This window comes from Micromys minutus, assembly GCF_963924665.1.
Source record: "Micromys minutus genome assembly, chromosome: 19".
Classification (NCBI taxonomy): domain Eukaryota; kingdom Metazoa; phylum Chordata; class Mammalia; order Rodentia; family Muridae; genus Micromys; species Micromys minutus.
Genome location: NC_137954.1, coordinates 41,733,946 through 41,755,508, shown reverse-complemented (window position 1 = coordinate 41,755,508; position 21,563 = coordinate 41,733,946). Strand labels below are relative to the sequence as shown.

Sequence of the window (21,563 nt, the reverse complement as noted above, 5' to 3'; positions counted from 1 at the left end):
TATATTCAGAGACAAACAACCCCAGCAGTTTCCATTTTGCTGGTTAGACAGACCTGGTTATCTGAAACTGGGTTCATCTCCCAGCTTCCTGGAGCAGCTCCAGAAACAGTCACTTCTAGCTTACCTACCTCCATTGCCCACCGAGGAACAAGCCTGGAAGTACATTCTGTAAGATGTTAAGATAATTTAGAGTTCTATACCAGGAAGAGCAGGAGGCTCCTGAAACTGAGGCAAGAACAGAGGTATAGAGGTGCTTTGCCAACTAAAAGCCAGGTCACTGTGGTAGTCTTTGCAAACTGGATAAAAGGACATGCTGGGTAGTGATGACACACGCCTTTAATCCCAGCACTCGGGAGGCAGAGGCAGGCAGATCTCTCTGAGTTCAAGGCCAGCCTGGTCTACCGAGCAAGTTCCTGGACAGCCAGGGCCTCACAGAGAAACCAAAAAGAAAAGAATGCAGCATTTAGGGGACAACTAGGGGACAGCAGCTACACAGTGTGTGCTGGGAGGGGGTGGACCAGGCTGCAACTGTGCCTTCAGAAGAGCAATCCCCTCGGTCTGCTCACCCTCCCAGGTTTATCAGACAGGGGCACTGGGACATGGTTAGCACATGACCCTGGCATTGTCTGGGTCTAAGACACAACTGCAGTTGAATTCCTATACTGGTTGGAAGGATATTCTCTACTAGGCCCTTTCTACTATGTTGGCCCATTGTCTTAGTCAGGGTTTCTATTCCTACACAAAACATCACGACCAAGAAACAAGGAAAGGGTTTATTCAGCTTACACTTATTGCTGTTCATCACCAGAGGAAGTCAGGACTGGAACTCAGGCAGGTCAGGAAGCAGGAGCTGATGCAGAGGCCATAGAGGGATGTTACTAACTGGCTTGCTTCCCCTGGCTTGTTCAGCCTGCTTTCTTATAGAACCCAGGTCTACCAGCCCAGGGATGGCACCACCCACAATGGGCTGAGCCCTCCCCCCTTGATCACTAGTTGAGAAAATGTCTTACAGCTGGATCTCATGGAGGCGTTTCCTCAAGGGAGGCTCCTTTCTCTGTGATAACTCCAGCTTGTGTCAAGTTGATACAAAACCAGCCAGTACACCCACACTCCATAGGCCACTAAGGGTATTTAAAAGTTATCAAGAATGTCAATGTGCTGGATGTTCTACATCAACTTGACACAAGCTAGAATTATCTGAAAGGAAGGAGCCTCCGTTGAGAAAATACCTCCATACAATCTCGCTATAAGGCATTAGTGATTATCGATTGACAGGGGAGGACCCAGCCCATTGTGGGTGGTACCATCGTTGTGCTGGTGGTCCTGTATTCTATAAGAAAGCAAGTTGAGCCAAGTCATAGAAGCAAGCCAGTAAGCAGCACCCCTCTTATGGCCTCTGCATCAGCTTCTGCCTCCAGAATCCTGCCCCGTGTGAGTTCCTGTCCTGACTTCTTTGGTGGTAAACAGTGATATGGAACTGCAATGTCTTCAGGATGCTTCTGGTTATAGTGTTTCATCACAATAATAGTAGCTCTAAGACAGTCAGTTACAGGTTCAGGCAAGACACCCAGGTGTCCGTCCCTTTAATACATCCACTACCTGATCACCAAAGCCAACAGCATCGTTGACACTTGGAATTAGTAACAACTCAGAGCCTGTCCAGATCAGTCGTCCCTCACCTATCTACTACCCAAAGGACTGGACTTTCCCTTAAGTCACCCTACGAAGTGACTTCTGATACCCCAGAACATACATACATAGAGCCAGTATGTTGCCACTGGGCCCTTCCCCTAAAGCCACAGCCTCTGACAGTGTTTCCCATGATAGGTGAAAAGCTAGGTCTCATGCTGACCGTGTTAACTCAGCACTGTCCAAGGAAATGTCTAAGATGATTCAGTAACATATATGCCCAGATTCACTTGTGGAATCCCTAACCCCTCACGTAACTGGGGGCAGAACCTACATGCCTGTAATTAAGAGTGAGCAGGGACTATGGCTGGGACCTTCAAGATCTGTTATAAAGAAACAATGGGAACTGGGATGTAGTTCAATTGGTAGAGTACTACCTAGCATGCTTAAAGTCCTGTACCTCCCCGTGGGAAGACCAATATTATCAACCAAACAAACCCTGGAGAGTTCCCAGGGACTAAAACACCAACCAACGAGCACACATGGAGAGACCCATGGCTCCAGCTGCATATGTAGCAGAGGACGGCATTGTCTAGCATCAATGGGAGAAGAGGCCTTTGGTCCAGTGGAGGTGCATTTTCCCAGTATAGGGGAATGCCAAGGTGCTGAGGTGGAGAGAGTGGTTGGGAAAGAGAGCACCTTCATGGAAACAATTGTGTGTGGGGGTGGGGGGGTTAGGGAGAAAGAGGATAACATTTGAAATGTAAATAGAGAATATCCAATAAAAACAACAACAAAGTCCTGTGTCTCACTATGTAGGCCAGCCTGGCTTGCAACCAGCTATATAGACAAGGCTACCTAAAGCTCACAGAGATCAACTTGTCTGACCCAAGTGTTGGCATTTCAGGCCAGTTTGGTCTACAGAGAGAATTCCCTTCCTGCCTAGCTCCACACACGTGAATGAAGTGAGGTGCTTACACAAGGGCCTTAGCAGTTATCAACCCTGCCTGCACCCCGATCTTATACCTTCACTACTGTGGGAAGTAAATATTGCTAAGCACCCAGGTTTGGGGCCTTTTTGTGTGTGTGGAAACTGCCTGACCAGACTAGGATGTTCTCAAAGGGATGCTAAAGTTTTTAAACCCCACCACCCTGTCTAGATTCCCATACCAGAGAAGGCCCAGCACTAATGAACCTAGGGCCTTGCCGTGTCAGGCAAGTGTCTGACCACTGAGACATATCCCCAGCCCCTCAGTACTTAAAGGAGCCCCCAATGTTCCCATTGGCACATGCATCTTCCTTGGGAGCCTGGAAACCCAGCACTGGCCACTGACCTCCCTGAATACCCAACAAAACCAAATTCAGGGTCCTACGCCCATTAAGATCCCTCAGTGGTACCCTCAACTCTGAGTAAATGAACATGAGACCCACTCATTCTAACAGCACATGGATCTACATGTCTGTTTTCAAAATGATCTACTCTCAAATGTTTCTTCCCAAAAATACTTTATTAAACAATATATCCATAATCCATGATCCAAAAATACAGATATACATCTTTACATTATTTAATAAAAAGATTTACAATAGTATCTCTCCTTTACAAAGGGGACATAGGTAACAATTCCTTGAAAATAAAATGTGACATTCATGTTAAAGCTGGATCATCCCGATGGATGGAGTGTGGCGAAGAGCGGACACCACAGCACATTCTGAGGGAAAAGACACTTCTTAGACCTCCCCTACTTTAAAGCTCCCCTCGGCATAGGCAGTGAAGACCAACCTCTGGTCATAGAAAACAGGATTTCGAAGCTTGAAACTAATGTTCCTCACTGTTTGATTTCAAACCCTGAAGACCTACCTAGCCTCCCAGACCCCTATCCGGGCCAGCCTCTGCACCATGATCACATGGAGTTGCTCTCCAGACAGTGTTATTGCTTGAAGCATTCCCACCAAGGCCTTCTGGGGACAGGTGAGGGACAGAGGCAAGATGCTGTAGACACAGGAGCAAGCAGGTGCTCACTTCCCCAGCCACCCAGAAACCCACACACCACAGGGCTCTTCACTCCAGAGTGGAAGACATGCTGGTAGCCTGCCTCCTACTGACCCCACGGGCTGGATAGGTAAATGGTCAGTGCTGCTTGGACCACCACACCACTAACATGTTCATGGATCTGGGGGCTCAGTTTATTAATTCATCATGCTTTTCTATAAGAAACTATTGATAATGTGCACAGAAAACAAGAAAGATGACCTCTCCTCTAAGCAACACTCACATACTTACAAGGGGAATTACAGAAGGAAGACCCAGCCTGGGCTCAGGTGAAACAGCTGCCAAAGTGACCTGTGTGGGTTTATAAAGCAGAAACAGCTTAAGAGCCAGGTCTTGATGGGAAGGCATGAAAGAGTGTCTGGTCCTACGATGGAGACACACGGGCTTCTAGAACAGGGCTGCACGGGGTGCACATGGGTTCCCAGCACCTGAGGCAGAGCTGGTGCTGAGACACTTTTCCTTGAGTTTCCTCCTTGCTCACAGAGTAACCATGGGAACAAGCCTTCTGTCAGAGTACCAACAATGACCCAATGATTTTCCTTTCTGCTCTCCTTCCCCTACCCCCACCCCACCCCCGTTTTGTTGCTGGGGATCAAACTCAGACCATCACTTTTGGAAGGCAGCTTTGTTCACCTACATATGCCAATGCCACACTGAGCTTCACACCTGTTAGCAAGTTTTTCCACCACTGATTTAAATTCCCAAACTCATGAACTCTGTTTTTTTCCCAAGCTCTATGCATCTCATTTTCATGACTTTATAGCTATCAAAGAGAAAAAGCAGATAATCATAGAAACTTAGAAAATAAAGAAAAGTCAGAAGCCAATATGTAGAATTTCCCCAGGAAGAACTTGGGAAAAGCCAGCACGACCTCAGGATGCCAGAAGATGGAGCTCATTCAGCCTCGCACACCTCCACCAGTAAACACTTCCTCCTGACCATCAAATGACTCAGCTGCCTCAGACTGAATCTCAAGTATTGACCCGGCTTCTAAGGCGTTATCAGGCAGGATCTGATTAAAAACTTCCTGTACTTACAGAAATAGTAAAAAGTGGTCCAGACGTGATGGCACACATCGGTAATCCCAACATTTCCAGGCTCCAGCAGGATCACTGCAAGTTTTACCTAATAAAGCCCTTCCTCCCCATAAATAAATAAATAATCTAAAATGGAAGATTAAAAGGAAGCCTGACCCCTAGCACTGCATAAAACACACAAATGGTAAAAATAAAGAAAGGGCTGGGGTGTGACTCAACCTGCAGAATGCTTGCCTAATGCAGAGCTCTAGGTTGGAGCTGGCAGCAGTGGGGCATGCCTCTAGTCCCAGTACATGGAAAGCAGAGAGGCAGGAGAATCTCTGAGTTTGAGGTCAATCTGGTCTATGGAGTGAGTTCCAGGACAGCCAGGGCTATACAGAGAAAGCCTGTCTTAAAAAACCAAACTAAAAAAAAAAAAAAAAAGTCTGAGTTTGGTCCCTAACATTGCAAAACCAGACCTATTGGTGCACAGCTACAACCTCAGCATTTGAGAGGTGAAGGAAGATCAAAAGATCAACGTTATTCTCAGCTACGTTGTGGGTTCAAAGCCTGCCTAGTATACATAAAATCTAGTCTTTAAGCGGGGGGGATTCCTGTAATTTACCCTCACAATCTTTAAAGAATTAGTTATATCTATGTAGTCTGACCCTGAGAGAGGTCCCCAAGAAGAATGTCAGCCCCATTCCCAAACCTCTTCCTAGCCTAGGGACAAGCTTATCAACTGCAGCAAACCTGCCTGGAACCTGCTTCCCAGGAAAGGTCAACATGGACCAATTTATTCAGTAGCACAAACACAAGCCACTCCTGTCTCCCTCTTTCACCATGACAGGCTACGCAAGACATCCTGTTCAGTAGGAACGTGACCATGACAACACAATATGGGGCACAGATGACTTCTTTCTCTTTGCTTGTGGCCATCATAAGAAAACAATGTGCCTGTCATTATATAAAAAGCCAGCCTCTGCTTACATCAGAGATTGCATAACCCAGCTCTGTCTTGCAGGTCATTTTCGGAGGTGAGGCCAGGAACCAGCTGGGCTCTCTAATTCTTCTCAGAGCCTGAGTTACTGCAGAACATGCCAGAGGAATTCTAAGTCAATGGTAGCTCTTAGGATCCTGTCACACTTGAGGAACCACCACAGATGCGTCTCAACAGGCCCTGTGTATACATCCCCCCAACTATTTCAAGACAGTTCAACACTGATTTTGTGGGCAGTGGTTAAACAGAGTACTCTAGTTTCCTACCTTCATTCCATAACTGCTATTGGGCACACAAAATCACAAATCATGTCACATAATCAGAGTCCCCTGGCCTAGTGTGATGCAACATACCAGAATTCTACAATCATCTCACAGAAGACAGACTCACTTCATAGACACACAGACCCATCACCTTCATGCTAATACAATAATTTCATCTTCACAGTAAAAAAATAGCCGGGAATCCCAGAGAGTTGGAAGCTCAGCCTGCCTGGCTGTCCGCTGTTGGGCAGTGCTGGTTGTGAGAACTGACAGTCCAAGGCTAATGGAAGCTCAATCTCCAGGGAGGGCTGAAGTTCACAGGAAAGGGTGGTGCATAAGACACGGAGGGCACTTCCACCTGGGAAGCGCCCCCAGTCCCTTCCAGACACATCACAGGTATTTTGGCCCAAGAGTCCCTGGTCTCCAGTCAGGGTCAGAGTGCAGCATGGGGCAGCGCCTGATCACACTTCACTCACAGAGCAACAGCTGTGCTTCCGTGCTGCCAGACAGTCCTGGAAACCGTGGACACTCACGGCTGACCCTCTAGTCACAAAGCAGTGGCAGTTACAGGTTAAAATACATCCACCCTGCACCATGCACTTTGCCTACAGCCCAAACTGACACACACCACTCACTGGTGGCGTGGCCATTCCCAGTGCTGGGAGGTTGCAGGATGGGGGAGCCTGCTCCTAAAGTCACTGTGGCAAGTCCCTATGAGATTGTTCTGTGCAAACGGTGCAGTGGCTTCTTGTTTTAGGAAATATCCAAAATTACAACTGGCCACTGAATTATTAAATATCAGTCAAAATAAGGTAGTTTTAAAATGAAAGATAATATTGCAACATGAGTGAAGAAATATATTAGCTCGCTCTTCGGTCTGGCACAACAGCCTCTTCTTTACTTCTTCTTCCTCTTTTCCTGAACACATCGTGGACAAAACCTGTGACGAGAAAGGCATGGGGATCATCGTTTTTCCTGGCACGCTGGACACCCAGTATACTTCCTGCACATCCCAGGGTAGCTGGACTCTGGTAAGAAAGTACCAGAGAATGGCTACACCAAGAGGTGCTGTTTTTGCTCTGGGGAAAGCTGACATTTGAAGCAGCCTTGGGATCAAGCTGGTAAGGCTGGTCATAATATGAGGTGCCCACTGCAGAGCTAACACCAATAGCTGGCCGGCAGACTGAAGACCACACGTGCAGTATGGGCCTGGTAAGCCGGGTGGACAATAGTTCCTGGCACAGCTGCACTGGGCCCTGGAGCCTGTATGGGTCACACAGGTAACACAGTCCTATGGTCCAAATACACAAGTCAAGCACACATCAGATTCAGTGTTCATGGACTTAAGAACATAATAGCCACCCACAATCCAAAGGAACATTCTGGTAAGTTCCCCATGTAGCAGACAACTCTAATACACGTAACAGCTAACATCACTTCCCACTGTACTGAGCTCTGTATATGCTCTGAGCACCTAGGCCTACACTACAAGTACTACAGTGACTGTCAGTCAGAAGCTGTGTGTCCCTCTGAGGAAGCCCATCCTGGTTATCTACAGAAGGACCACACTGGAACCCCATTGCCCAGTTCTTCTGTCTGGCTTTGGGCCCAGCATATTAGGCAGCTGTCAGGCTCACAGACTCCCAGAGGGAGCACCCCAGTAGCTTTGCCAGTGCAGTCAGACTCCCCCAGCTCGAAATCCACCAGACAACCCATCTAGCTTGAACTCAAAGTCAGATCCCACGCCTCACATGCTTGTTCTTTCCCTTTCCTCAGGTGAGTAACAATATCCACCACAGCCCAATGACACCTGCTCTCACGTGCCACTGCCACCACAGCCCAGTGACACAAGCCTGCTCTCTCATGCCCACTGCCACCACAACCCAGCCAACTCCCACAAGGCACAGGCACAACCAAAGGACCTGCCATATGGTTCTTCTAACACGGGTTAAGAAGCCATGAGGAGTGGTTTGCCCAACGAAGTGGGACTATATTCACACCACACACACATCCCCGCACTGACGAAAGCCTTTACGGCAGAGCATGTGCTCTCAAACTGGCCTCAGGCTGATCTACACACTGAGAACATTACCATGAGATGCTCCAAGTGTGCCTCTGAGAAGGCCCAGTTCCTACGATTTCATTTTAAAGAATATGCATCCATATTTAACTCAAGTCAACAAAACCAGGTTCTTATTCAAATAAAACCTTAGGAACATCTTGAACACTAGCCTGCTGCTGAGCAATGTAGGATGGGAGCAAGAATGCATCAGCCTCCTGAGCTGTTAGCGGAGACCCCAGGGAGCTCACTGACCCCACAGCTATCCTCGCATTCTTCCGGTTCTCACTGCTCTAGAGACACAAACCTTATCTATCTCCTTGGCTTTATTTAAAATAACCTCTCTCCAATCTGGAGCTAGAAGAGGACAGTTCAGCGCAGAGCCTGGCCTGGCATAGTGGATGGAGGGAGAGCGGAGGGAGGGCGCCCAGACTGCTCTTTTTCAGAGAGTACCAGTACAGATAGCACATAAACCCAGGTAGACCGGGCAGCAGATCTCCCACTCTACATGCACCACCACGAACCCTCCCCAGCCAGGACTGATGTGGCAGAAATGTGGGGATATATAAGACCAAGAGCACCAGGCACACTTGCCCAAGGCTGCAGTCACCCCATACTAACCACTTTCCTTTGGGTTTTGTGGTGAGATCCACACAGGCAAAGTGAAACCACTCAATGGGACACTGCAAAGCAAGGGGAAAGCCTGTGTCACACCATACATGCTGCACGTTAAACACAGAAAGGACAACACCCACCCATTTCTACAAGATTTGACCCCGGGCATATGTATCCTTCATGATCAACTCACATCCGGATTGTCACAGCCGATCATCTCCCCGTAGGACACCTGGTGGCACAAGCAGTACGTGGGCTCGTTCGGATCCACAGGCATGTCCAGCACATCAGATGGGTGCACAGAGAGGACACTGTCGGTAAACTCAGACCTGACACGAAAGGAGGGAGCTGATGACCACGACAGGAAACAGCATCTAAGGCCACACTGTGGAAGGCCACCCTGCAGTCTTTGCACCAGGGGCCCAGGGCTCCTCTACCCTGGAATGAAGGATGCTTGCAGCTTCCAAGGAAAGAATCTACAATAAACTAATGGCTGTTTATAAACTTACTTCCAATTTTCTTGTTACTACAACTCAGGAACATTCCTGACACCTGTCACTGAGGTACAGACTCCAAACCTAGCCAAATATCTCCTAAGAATTTATAACAAGAATGATATGGTGTGCTAAAAATCAGTTGAAGATATTCCCTTGGACAATAATTACCAGCCACAAACCTTTGTGCAAACAGAAAGCACACTACCCTCACACCAGCAGAGAGGCAGGCAGTAGGGGGCAGTAGGGTCTGAGAGTCCTTAGAACTTAATATGCAACAACCACCATCACTGTCTACTGGAGACACAGACCCCTGCAATAGGACAAGGCTACTGCTTTCTCTGGGCCCCTTCTGTTCTGTTTGCTGCCACCCTCTGGTAGGGACATGGACTCCTGTCATCAGACAGCTAACATTTGTGTCTTGCCCAAGTCTGACCAAAGAGTTGAGTCATTCAGTAGCCCACTACAACCAACAGGTCGCCCTTCTCCCATGAGAAGAGTGAATCCTTCACACTTACTCCACACCCTCACCCCAAACAATACACTGGCACCCCCTCCTTGGGTTCCACTATCTCCCATTAGCCTCCCCCAGCTGCCCACAAGATCCAGTACAGTATACACTGCCCTGCTCACTCCCTAATGCCTGCAGCTGCCTGGGGGTGGAGGGTCTCTGAACAGTAGCCCAGTGAGACTCCTACCCCTGTAACTGCTGCCTACTCAGTCCAGCACCACCCTTCACTGTAGAGCTGGACATAAACTTACTCTTTACTTACTCAGGTACCTACAAACTATCGGGAAGTCTAGACAGTATAGTCCTATGCCTGCATTAGCACTGTCCCTAGTGGTAAATGTGGCCAGTCCCCAGGAGGGCAAATGGCAAAGGCATGGCACAGCTGCCCAGGCTCCTTGCCCCTGAATTGCCAAATGTTCCCTGGGCCTTTGCAGTTGCTGCAGGTAAGTGTGGGTGTGAGCATCTCCCTTCCAGCCCAACACCTCAGGGGTTCTAGAAGTGGGGCCTCTCCTTAGCAGGGAACCCTTGAGTCCACTCGCCTGTCCCTGAATAGAAATGTCACAAGAGCATGTCCAATTCCTAGTGCTCTACAATATTGTTTTTTAAGCAACTCCTATGAGAAAACTTTCAAGCAGGAAACTTTCTTAAAGACCCATGACACTGTACCTTGCCTCCTGGCCTCCATGGTCTCTGCACGGTCCTACTGTCAGTAGGCACCATTTAGCCTGCTCTAAGGCAGCAAGCCAAGCCAAGCAGTGTGCCTGTCTCTGTGGCTCAATTCTATCAGCTACCTCTGTACTTTCCCACAGGAAGCTCTATCCAACAGTCACAGCCACTCAACTATCCTGTGACCTAGAGCTCGGAATCTCCCAGTTCAGTCAGGCATCTTTCAGGCAGCACTTGGGAATCTGAGGCAAGAGGATCCCAAGTTCAAAGCCAGCCTGAGCAATGAAGGAAGTTCAAGGCCAGCTTGTCCATACTAGGACCCTCTCTCTGAAAGAGAAAACAAAAAAAAACAGAAGCAAGCAAAAGAGGCCGAGAAGGTGACCTAGGAAGTGAGACCTATGGGAAATCCCTGTCCCTTGGGCATGTGACTTACTCTGGCTCTTGGCTAGGTAAGCTTTTCTTCCCAGATGTGGCCAGGAAGTTTGCACCAGACATGACTTCCCATGTGATTCCCTAACAATCCAGGTAACCCAGAAGGGACCTAGCTGCTTATTCAAGCTTTAGAATAAGGGACTAGAAGAAAATGATCCCTTTGTTCCCACATGTAGGCCTTGGCTTGCCAGAAAATGAGGCTCTGGGACAGCTAAGCAGTTGACATTAACCTTAGCTTATAGGACCCCAGATGGGAACAGACAGTCTGACGGTCCTAGGAAAGTATCTCTGTGATGCCCATCTGGCCAAGTGGTCACTGAGGAACCTGACTGAGCACTGCTCCAAGTGCCCCGTGGAAAATGACGGAACTATGCAGAACCCCAGGTTAGCAGCCTAGGCAAGTGAAAAGTTCAGGTTCTGAAGCCACGCCAGGCTACCACCCTGATCCAGCAAGACCAGGATTTCATTGACTCTTGCTGTCTCCAAGGCCTGTTCTGTGGAAGCTGCTGTGAATCAGATGTCAAGGCCTGAGCACACCCTTTGTTCCAGCAGTCTGCCCTGTCTGAACACATGTAAATTGGGATACTGTCTGCACTGCCATTCAGGGACAATATGAAGTCAATAAAGAGCAGGCACCCCACCAGTCACCATCCAGCCACCACGGCAGCCAACCCAGCAAATGGGCCTGGAAGCAGCAACTGTCCCCTAAGCATCAGGCATAACATGATGACTCCCATCAAAGGAGAAACTGAACAGCCTGATTCAATCTGTGTGTTTTTAGGAGCAGATATAATGCCTGAGGCCTTAGAAGAATGCTCAAGCCTGTGGGCGCTGGTCTCCCACCGCCTAGAAACCCCTCGTCTGGGCTGCTCATGCTGAGGACACCACGTAAAACACTCAGTAAAGACAGCAGCAAGAATGTCTGTGCGAACCCAGAAGCACACAGCCACAGAGCCTCTGAGTTCTGAAAAGGAACAAAGACCAAAGCTCAAAACCACCTCTTACAGGCAGCAGGACTCTGGAGTAATAGATCTGGGTGATCTGTAGTGGGAGGGGTTTCTCCATCGGCTGGATTTGACCGGACTGGTGGTCCAGCCAGCAACACGACACTTTAGAACCTACATGTGGCAGCATCGACACTCAGGACACATACTGAATATGGAACTAAATGAGCAACACTGACAAAGGCAGAGTGACAACTTCCTCAGGTCTCGAATCTGTGACTAGGGATGGTTTTCACACCAGCCCCCCCTCAGCCCACAGGCAGTATGGACAGTAAGAACTAAAGGCAAGAAAGGCAACCTGTGGGATACCAGAACTCCCGTCAGAGCCAGGGCAGGTTCCCACAACACCGGAAGGAGGGTGTGTAGAAGGAGTGTAGAAGGGCCTGGCTCAGTCTGCCTGAACGAGAGAGGAGGAAATCACCCTAAAGGATCAGAGATGGTCACTCTACAGCTTTTATATCTACAGTCACATTAGTCATTTTAAAGAAAGCACTGGGCACTGCTGGTGCACACCTTTAATCCTAGCACTCAGGAGGCAGCGGCAAGATTTCTGAGTTCAAGGCCAGCCTAGTCTACAGAGCAAGTTCCAGGACAGCCAGGGCTGCACAGAGAAACCCTGATTCAAAAAAAAAAAAAAAAAAAAAAACACACACAATAAGCAAACAAACCCTCTTACCCGCTTTTATGCTTCTTCTTCTTTGGAGTGTCCTCTTCTGATGTCCTTCTGCCTCGGCCCCGGGAGCTTCTTTTTTCTTTCTGACTCCGACCTTCTGAAGAACAAAGACCCCCATTATTCTCACAGAGCAGACCAGAGTGAAGCAAGATGCATGAACTCACTACCATCACGTTCCTAACACATTTAGACGAGAGCCTTCAAAACTGCAGTCACTGGTAGACAGAATGTTAGTCAACTTGCTTTTCAAGCTCCGTGGTCCAGCGCTCTCAAAGTCACTTCCGTCCATCCTGTCCTTCAGGTCAGCCTCGAAGCGTGCCAGGTCAGCATCAAGCCTTCGGATGTGTTTGTCCACCTGCAAAAGGACACTTACAAATCTGACTCTGGAGTAAAAAAAAAAAAGCTAGGGATTCAGCTCAGTGGCTCAATCCTTGCTTTGTACGCAGAGGCCTGGATTAGATCCCCTAGGACCTCAAGAAAATACCAGCAAACAAAACATGGTTTCACCAACAAGTAAAACAAACAGCTCCCCCCACTGCAACCCCCCCACAAGAAGACCCTAAAATCATGGAAAGTGGTCCAGGTGAAGACCCTGATGTGTCCTCTCTCTAGGTGCTCCAAACTTCTACTCTAGATACAAATTTAAAATTTCCACACACCTTACACACTACCATGTACCCTCACACATTTCCATATCCCCTCACACATTTCTATATACCCTTACACACTCTCATACACCCTCACACACCTCTGGACACCCTTCCTCGGGCGGGCCCTCGCACTCACCATCTCGTAGGTCTGCATGGCCAGCTGCACCTTGTCGTCACTGTACTCCTTGCACTTGTCATAAGCGCTCTGGATCTTCTGGAGGTGCTCCACACGCTGGGCTGACGAAAGTGTCTTCACTGTGGAAATATACTCTGCAGCCAGGATGTCGATCTCTGCTTTCTTATCTAAGGGACAGGTGACAAGTGGAGTGAGAGGCAGTGACATACATCCAGGAAGCTGGCAGGAGCATTGCTGACCATGTCACTGTGCGTTTTCTGGACAACAACAAACCCATATGGTCACCTTGCCTGGCTCCTGTTGTACAACTTCATCATATGTCCGAAGGCGTAAACACAGCAGAACACATAGAAAATAGCAACAGCAGACACACATCTTGGCTCTAAGAAGTGGGACTATCTGTGGTTACAGGAGGAGAGGGACACCAGCAACTCCCACAAGGTTTCCAGCTGCCCTGGTGGGTCTCTCCATCAACAACATCTTAATAACTGTCTGAATGTCAATCATATTTCCAAGAAATAAAGTCTCCTTGTTCCCAAAATGCGCCTGTACATGAAAATTACAACGCTTCTAATCTGTAAACAGTTCCAGCAACGAGCAATATAAACCAAAGAATGCCCTTGTGAAACTTAAAAATCTCAGAGAAGGGCTGGAGAGATGGCTCAGTGGTTGGAAGCACTGACCGCACTTCCAGAGGTCCTGAGTTTAAATCCCAGCAACCACATGGTGGCCCATGACCATCTGTAAAGGGATACCATGTCCTCTTCTGGTGTCTGAAGACAGCTAGTGTGCTCATATACATAAAATAAATAAATCTTTTTTTAAAAGTCTCATAGAAGAAAGCCGAAGAGATAGCTCAGAGGTAAGAGCATTGATCTCTTCCAGAGGACCTGGGGGTTCAACTGCCAACACCCACACAACTGTAGCTCTCTTATTCTAGTACCAGCAAATCCAAAGCTCTCTTCTGGCATCAAACATATGACACACATATGCAGTCAAAATACTCAAACACATAAAAATAAAATAATTTTTAAAAAATCAGATTATGCTGGTACTAGAGCATCCAATACTTAGGAAACAGTTGTGAGTTTGAGGCCAGCCTGGTCTACAAAGCAAGTTTTATGACAGCCTGTGCTGCTGCAGAGAAACCACATCTGCCCAGCTGTCAGCTGAGATTTGGCCTATTGCTATGTATTGTAATGCTAAATTCTGTATCCTACGGTCTAGTTACCTCAGAGTGAATTCCCGGGCTTAGATAGAGTCTGAAGCAGGGATCATGAAGTGGGAGAGAAGAAAGGGGCTCTGGGAGAGGTGGACTATGAGGGCCCTCCTGTTGGAGTAGGAGTGGCCCAGACAATGCGTGGTAAGTGGTATCTCCAGGTTATTGACAGGGAAGTAGACAAACTAGCACAGAAGACTGATAGAGCCCAGCTTTAATGCTTTCAAGGCTTATGAAAAAATATAAAGGGGCTGGAGAGATGGCTCAGCTGTTAAGAGCACTGACTACTCTTCCAGAGGTTCTGAGTTCAAATCCCAGCAACCACATTGTGGCTCACAACCATCTGTAATGAAATCTGATGCCCTACTCTGGTGTGTCTGAAGACAGCTACAGTGTACTTATATGTAATAAATAAATAAATCTTTAAAAATATATATATGTATATATATAAAGGTTTTGTGCCTTTTATTTGGGAACTAAATGATCAAAGGTGGGGTATAAACCCCCAAATAATATTTACTACAACACCTGTCACAAAAAACAAATACATATTTAAACAGTAAATACAAATTTAAATCTCACTGCCAGGCAGTGGTGACACATGCCTCTTATTTCAGCACATGAGAGGCAGAGGCAGGCAGATCTCTGAGTTAAAAGCCAGCCTGGTTTACAGAGTCAGTTCCAAGACAGCCAAGGCTACCCAGATAAACCCTGTCTTGAAAAACCAAATGAATAAATAAATAAATCTCAAAGGAAAAAAAAACATTTTTTTCATTTTCATAAAGATATATTTGTATTAATTTTTCTGTTTGTTTTAGTTTGGTTTGATTTTTTGAGACAAGGTCTCACTATGCAATCCTTGGGTGTCCTAGACCTCTCGATTTAGACTAGTATGACCTCAAACTCTCAGATTTTTTTAAAAAGAATTATTGATTTATTTTATATGAATACACTGTCCATTACAGATGGTTGTGAGCCACCATGTGGTTGTTGGGAATTGAACTCAGGACCTCTAGAAGAGCAATCAGTGCTCTTAACCACTGAGCCATCTCTCCAGCCCAAACACAGATTTGCCTGCTGCTGCTTCCCAAGTCCTGGAGTTAAAGGTCTGCACTACCATGTCCAGTCCCACTTTCATTGGTTCTTTATGTGTGCATGTGGAGTATGTGCCCATGAGTAACCAAGGAGCCCAGAGGTGTCAGATCTAGAGCTGGAATTGCAGGAAATAGTGAGCCTCCTGATGTGCTGCTGAGAGGCAAACTCAGGTCTTCTACAAATCCAACCACTGAGCCATCTCTCCAGCCCCAATACCAAAATGGCTTAATTTCAGAATCTAAATAATATCAGATTTCTCAGCACCAACATGCAAGTAAGGAGACAAAGCAGTGATATCATCACCATTCTGAAAGAAGCTCATAAAGACCCAAAGTCCACACCCAGATAAACAGCAGTCCAGCAGACGGCTGAATAAGCTACTTCTCCCACGATTGCTGTCACCAGAAGCTAACCTTTACGGCAAATTTACCTGTCCTTCTGTTCCTGTCACAACAAATGGAGCATATCAAAAGGGAAGCCTTCTGAGATCCAAGAGGAATGTAAACAGAGACATATGAGGGGCAAAGGGAAGGAGAACAGGCTAATCACCAGCCTGGGGAATGGGACCCTCCAGCAGGATCTTACTCTGACAGCCTGGGGCAGGGGGTGGCTGGAAGCAAAGGGCAGAAAGTGGGATGCAAAGAAAGTTATCAGTAACTCCAAGGAAAACAGTTACTCTGAAAAATCCTCTAAGAGCCAGGTTTAGAGGCAGAGAGGGGAGTATCTGTGAGGTCAAGGCCAGTCTGGTCTACAGAGTGAGTTGCAGGACAGCCAGGGCTACACAAAGTAACACTGTCTCAAAATACAGTAAGTCATGTAAGCACAACACAGGGCTGCCCTGCAAACACACCCTCTTCAGGGACTATGGCAGACCACACCCAAGAGACAGGGAAGCAGTGCTTGCTGTCCAGAAGACATCATCACTGTCATAACAAAACCTGTCTGGAACTGACTGAAAAGAAGAAAAAGCAACAAGAGGGTAACAAATCCAGCAGGATGACAGGGGCAGGTAAAGGAGCTTGCCACCAAACCTAACAACCTGAGTTCAATTCCCAGGACTCATGATAAAAGGAAAGTAACTCTCACAAATTGACCTCTAAACCTCACAGAGACACACAAGTGCATGTACAGTTACAGACACGTGTACACAAAATCATCAAATAAAATGTAATTTAGAAAAAAAGAAGGTGTGGTGGTGTGCACCTTTAATCCCAGCACTCAGGAGGCAGAGTCAAGGGCATCTCTGTGAGTTCCAGGTCATCCTGGTCTACACAGTGAGTTCCACCTAAGACAGAAAGGAAGGAAGGAACAGGGAAGGAAGGGCGAGAGACAAGAGTGTGTTGTGTAGAAGAAGGGAGTCGAAAGCCTGGCAGGACAGCACATTTCTACAATCCCAATACTTGAGATAGAGGAGGAAGGATTAGGATTTCAGTCTAGCCTTGGCTGCACTGCAAGTTCAAGACCAATCCAGGCAAGAAGACCCCATTTGGTGGGGTGGAGAAACAGACGGTGAAAATGGTTCAGTGGTTGAAGGTATTTGCCACAAAGCCCAATGACCTGAGTTCAATCCCTAGAAAGAACAGATTCCCAAAGTTATCCTCTGATCTCCACATATATGTACACTGTGACAGAAACACATGTATGTGAGTACACACATACACAATCAATTAATATTTACAAGAGTGGGCTGGAGAGTTGGCTCAGCAGTTAAGAGCACTAGAGTCTAGAGAACCTGACTTGGATTCCCAACACCCACATGGCAGCTCCTAACTTCCTGTAAGTCGAGCTCCAAGAGACCGGATGCCCTTTTGGCCTCCATGAGTACTGCATACACATATGCATATAAATAAAAATAGGTTAATGTTTTTCAAAAGTTTGAAGTATACAGGGCTGGAGACTTAATCCTCCAGCATCTCATAACCATCCTATCTCTAGCTCTGGGGAGTCCGGTCCCCCTCATCTGCCAACACGAAGGCACACATGAGGTACATATACCTAAATGTAGGCAGAACAATTATGCACGATATAAAACAAACACGTCTTTTTCTTAAGTGTGGAAATAGGGCTGGAGAGATGGCTCAGAGGCTAAGAGCACTGGCTGCTCTTCCAAAGGACTGAGCTTCAATTCCCAGCACCCACATGGCAGTTCACTCCTGTCTGTAACTTCAGTTCCAGGGGATCCAGTGTTATCTTCTGGCCTCTGGAGGCACCAGGCATGCAGGCTGTGCACAGATATACATATAAGCAAAATACACGTACATATAAAATAATTTAAAAAAAATAGTTAAGAAATGTTTTTAAGTATGAGATTATCAAAACTCAAAACATTACTAACTTTTCAAACATTGGTGGGATATTCCTAATCACCTATACTTCTTAAAATTATTTTTTTATTATATATATATATGTTTTGCCTGCATTATGTAGATAGACTGTGTGCATGCCTGGTACCTGGTGGGAGATAGAGAAAGACAGGGGGCTGTGAGAAGCATGTGATGACTGGCACTGGATCCTCTGAAAGAACAGTGCTCTCACTGCTGGGCCATCTCTCTAGCTCCCCTGAAACCGTCTGAACACTGACCTCAGGTGACGGCCACTAACATGCAGTTCAGTGCAAGCATTATTTCGCACACAAAATCAATAGCGATGCCATAAAATTGCCTTCCAGACACACATGTTCATTTGTTTAAACTTGAGCTGCACTCCCATGATAGTTCACTACACATTCCAAAACTGAAAAACATAAAAACCCAGAAAAACTTCTGGCCCAAAGCATTTTGGATAAGGAACACTCAACTTATAAACAGTGCAGAAACAGAAAAAACGAAAGGTACAAGAGAAAGGCAAAGGACAAAAGCTGAGGAGGTGCGCTACGAACCGTGTGAGAACGGGAGACAGCAAGCAGTGGCACACACTCCATCCAGCACTTGGGAGGCAGAGGGGGTTGAATCTGCGTCTAGGGCCAGCCTGGTCTATAAGAAGTAGGCTGGAGAGATGTCTCAGTGGCAGTAAAAGCACATGGATAGGAGCCTGAATCCTCTAGAACCTCTAGAACCACACTTAAAAGCCAAGTGTGGTAGCATATGTGCTTCTGGGATTCCAGTGCACACCCTGCGAGATGAGCGGCAGAGACTGGGATATGCAGCGGTGAAGATGACATAGACCCCTTTTACACAAGGTGCAAGATGAGGTCTGAACCCAAGGCTGTCTTCTGACCCCTACACATATGCCCAGCAAAGACATACCTCCCACACATACATACGTATGCCACGGCAAGTACATACCTACACAAACACAAACACACTCTAAAAAAAAAAAAAGCAAGAAACTAAACCTGAGTTAAAGTAGCAGCACTCCCCCTCCCTACCCAAATATTTGGAAGGCTATGGATGGTATACTGGGAGTTCAAGGCCAGCCTGGGCTAAAGAATAAGACCGTCTCAAAACAAACAAAAAAAACAAAGAAACCTACAAAAAAGGATCTAAACGTGGTTTATCCCTTTAATTCCAGCATTCAGGAGGCAGAGGCAAGTGGATCCCTGAGGTTGGGCCTGGCCTGGTCTACACAGCCAGTTCTAGGCTAGCCAGGGCTACAAAGCAAGACCTTGTCTGAAAAAAGGAAACAAAAAACAAAAAAAGGACCAGCACTCCCTCCAAGAACCCATGCAATGCTAACTCTCCACTATACAAGGTCCTGTCAGGGCCCTGCGACACCCCACGCCCTCTCCTGTATCCCTCTCTCTGGTCTGTGACACCCCACGCCCTCTCCTGTCTCTCTCTCTCTCTGGTCTACGACACCCCACGCCCTCTCCTGTATCCCTCTCCTGGTCTGTGACACCCCACGCCCTCTCCTGTCTCTCTCCGGTGAAAACACAGCTCAGGTTATACCCACCTTCTGTTCTCTGGTCTAGCTCTCGCATCAGCTGGAAGTTCCTCTGAAGTTCACAGGGAAGGTTCTCAATGCCTGAAAGAGACAGGAAACTTGCTGTACTTCTCTGTGAGACAAACACCCCACAGATGGAGAGATGGCCCAGCTGTTAAGAGACTTACTGCTCTTCCAGTAGCTTCAAGTTCAACTCTCAGCACCTACGAAAGGCTCACAGCCATCTGTAACTCTAGTTTGAGGGAATCCAATGCCCTCTTCTGTCCCCTGTGGGTACCAAATACAAGTGGTACACCCATATACATAAAATACACCTTTTTTTAAAAAAAAAAATCTATCTCCAGAGCTTTACACCCAAGCCTAAAATAGCAGGTTTCATCTATTTCTGTTCTAGTTTGGGGACCAAAATGATTAAGACCTTGTAGGAGCTGGAGGTTACCAAACAGTGAGCACAAAAGTTTCAAAGCCAGAAGCTGGAGGATGCAGAAACCTGCCCCCAGCAGACACAGGCAGAGAAGAGAGTTGAGACTCCTGCCCTGAACCACACCCTCCCTCCTCCCTTGGACACACAATGAACTTCATCCTCCAAAGCTCAAGCCAGAACCTGGGTCCTCCTTGATTTTCCCAACTTCATCCAGACACCTACAACACCTTGAGCTGCAGACCATGCCATGCCATCGTTCTCTGGGCAGGGCCCAATAGATCAATCAGCCTCTAGCCACACACACCTATGAGCTGTCCACCAGTCCCAGTGGTTAGAGTGAGCTGGTTAGCAAACTGCCCCCTGCTGCTTTTCTGTCCACACTGCATCCCCTGGTGTAGATAAGCCTCAGTCCTTAAGTTTACAGCAGGCTCCAGCTGCCTCTCCGGGTCTTTCTGCACTCAAATATCTGTGCAGTCAACAAGGCCCACATTTTAGGAGTAAATCGTATAAAACTTGCTGTTTTAAGGCTGTAAGTTCCTGAGCTCACCAGGACATTCCTATCTACAGCTTTACTCCTGTGACCCCGGCAGCTATATCCTCCAATAGACCTCTCTACTCAGAGAGAGGGAGGGCCCTTATCTGCAGTTCCTGGATCTATATTTACCCCCATACCTTAATCTTGTGAGCTTTAAAAAGATTTTTTTTTTAAGTGTGCCCCAACTAATCAGGGAGTTGTAGAGAAATAAGGCTCCTGACAACACGTGGGTGGCACAGGGCAGGTGGGGAGAGCAGACAGGGACCATCACATGATGCCAGCAGTGAAATGAGCCTTGAGCCCACCTCAGAATGCCCACTGGATGGACATCAAAATAAAGACAGTTCACCTTGAAGTCCCACTGCCCAGGCCCAAGTAGAAAATGGGTGCCTCGTTGGCTTGACCCACCTCCCTACAAAGGGTCTCAACTTTTCCACTATAGAGTGGAAAATAATCCTTCTCCCAATTCTTGCCGGGAGCCAGTCTCACCCGTCTATAAATAAACGGAGTTACTAATGCCTGGGATGTCAAAGGTCAACCCGTTATTCAGAGCATCCTCCCTTGCCGGGCTAGCCTGGGATAGCCTAAGTTCCCTGGGAAAATGCACCCCACTAGCCTAGAGCTCCTTCCGACAGCTCCACGTGCAAACACAGTGGCTTCGGCTTTACAACGGGATCTTAGCACAAGCAGCAGGTGAAGAAGGGGCGGGCCTCCCCGCAACCTAAGCCCAAGTAGAGAGAAGGGGATGGGGGCGTGGTCAGCGTCAGGGGTGTGGCCGAAGCGGAGAAGGCGGGCTGAGCCGCAGGCCACACCCCTCCGTGACGCACCTGAAATTGGCGCGGCGGAGGCGGCGGGACCCCGCGCCGCGCCCCACGCCCTCCATCCGCGGCCCCGCCCCAGACCGACCGTGAGCCCCCACAGTCCCCATGATCTGTCCCTATATTCGCCTGGATCCCGGAGCCCCGAGCGATTCGCGATGGGCCGGGAGCGGCGGCGGCGCGGACCCGCGCGGGTGGCGGCTCGGCCCGAGTGCTTACTGTCCAGATAGTGCTCCAAGTACATGGCAGTCGCCATCTTCGCTGCGGCCACGCTCGGGGTCTGCGCGAGCGGGCGGTGCCGCGGACTCGGGGCGGGGCGGTGCCGCGCGCTCACTATTCATGAGCCGCGTGCTCCGATTGGCCGGAGAGGGGGCGGACCATGTCAAGGC

The 21,563-nt window shown here is 47.9% G+C and overlaps 1 protein-coding gene across 1 annotated transcript; it reads right to left on the bottom strand.

The window, feature by feature from the left end:
- Positions 1-3,227: 3,227 nt before the first annotated feature.
- On the bottom strand, positions 3,228-21,471 carry ING5 (inhibitor of growth family member 5). The gene is made up of 8 exons (XM_080933487.1): positions 21,394-21,471; positions 19,407-19,478; positions 13,202-13,368; positions 12,659-12,770; positions 12,419-12,512; positions 8,829-8,964; positions 8,642-8,703; positions 3,228-6,901 (listed from the first exon to the last, which is right to left on the bottom strand). The coding sequence occupies exons 1-8, from the start codon at positions 21,428-21,430 to the stop codon at positions 6,859-6,861; spliced, it is 723 nt and encodes a 240-aa protein (XP_080789613.1). The 5' UTR covers positions 21,431-21,471; the 3' UTR covers positions 3,228-6,858.
- Positions 21,472-21,563: the final 92 nt, after the last annotated feature.

Excerpts from the sequence above, each read along its gene's own strand:
- ING5 (XM_080933487.1), bottom strand. The coding sequence starts at position 21,430 with ATGGCGACTGCCATGTACTTGGAGCACTATCTGGACA. Across the intron at positions 19,479-21,393 it reads CTTGGAGCACTATCTGGACA|GCATTGAGAACCTTCCCTGT; the intron begins GTAAGCACTCGG and ends TGTCTCTTTCAG. Across the intron at positions 12,513-12,658 it reads TGGACCACGGAGCTTGAAAA|AAGGTCGGAGTCAGAAAGAA; the intron begins GCAAGTTGACTA and ends TTTGTTCTTCAG.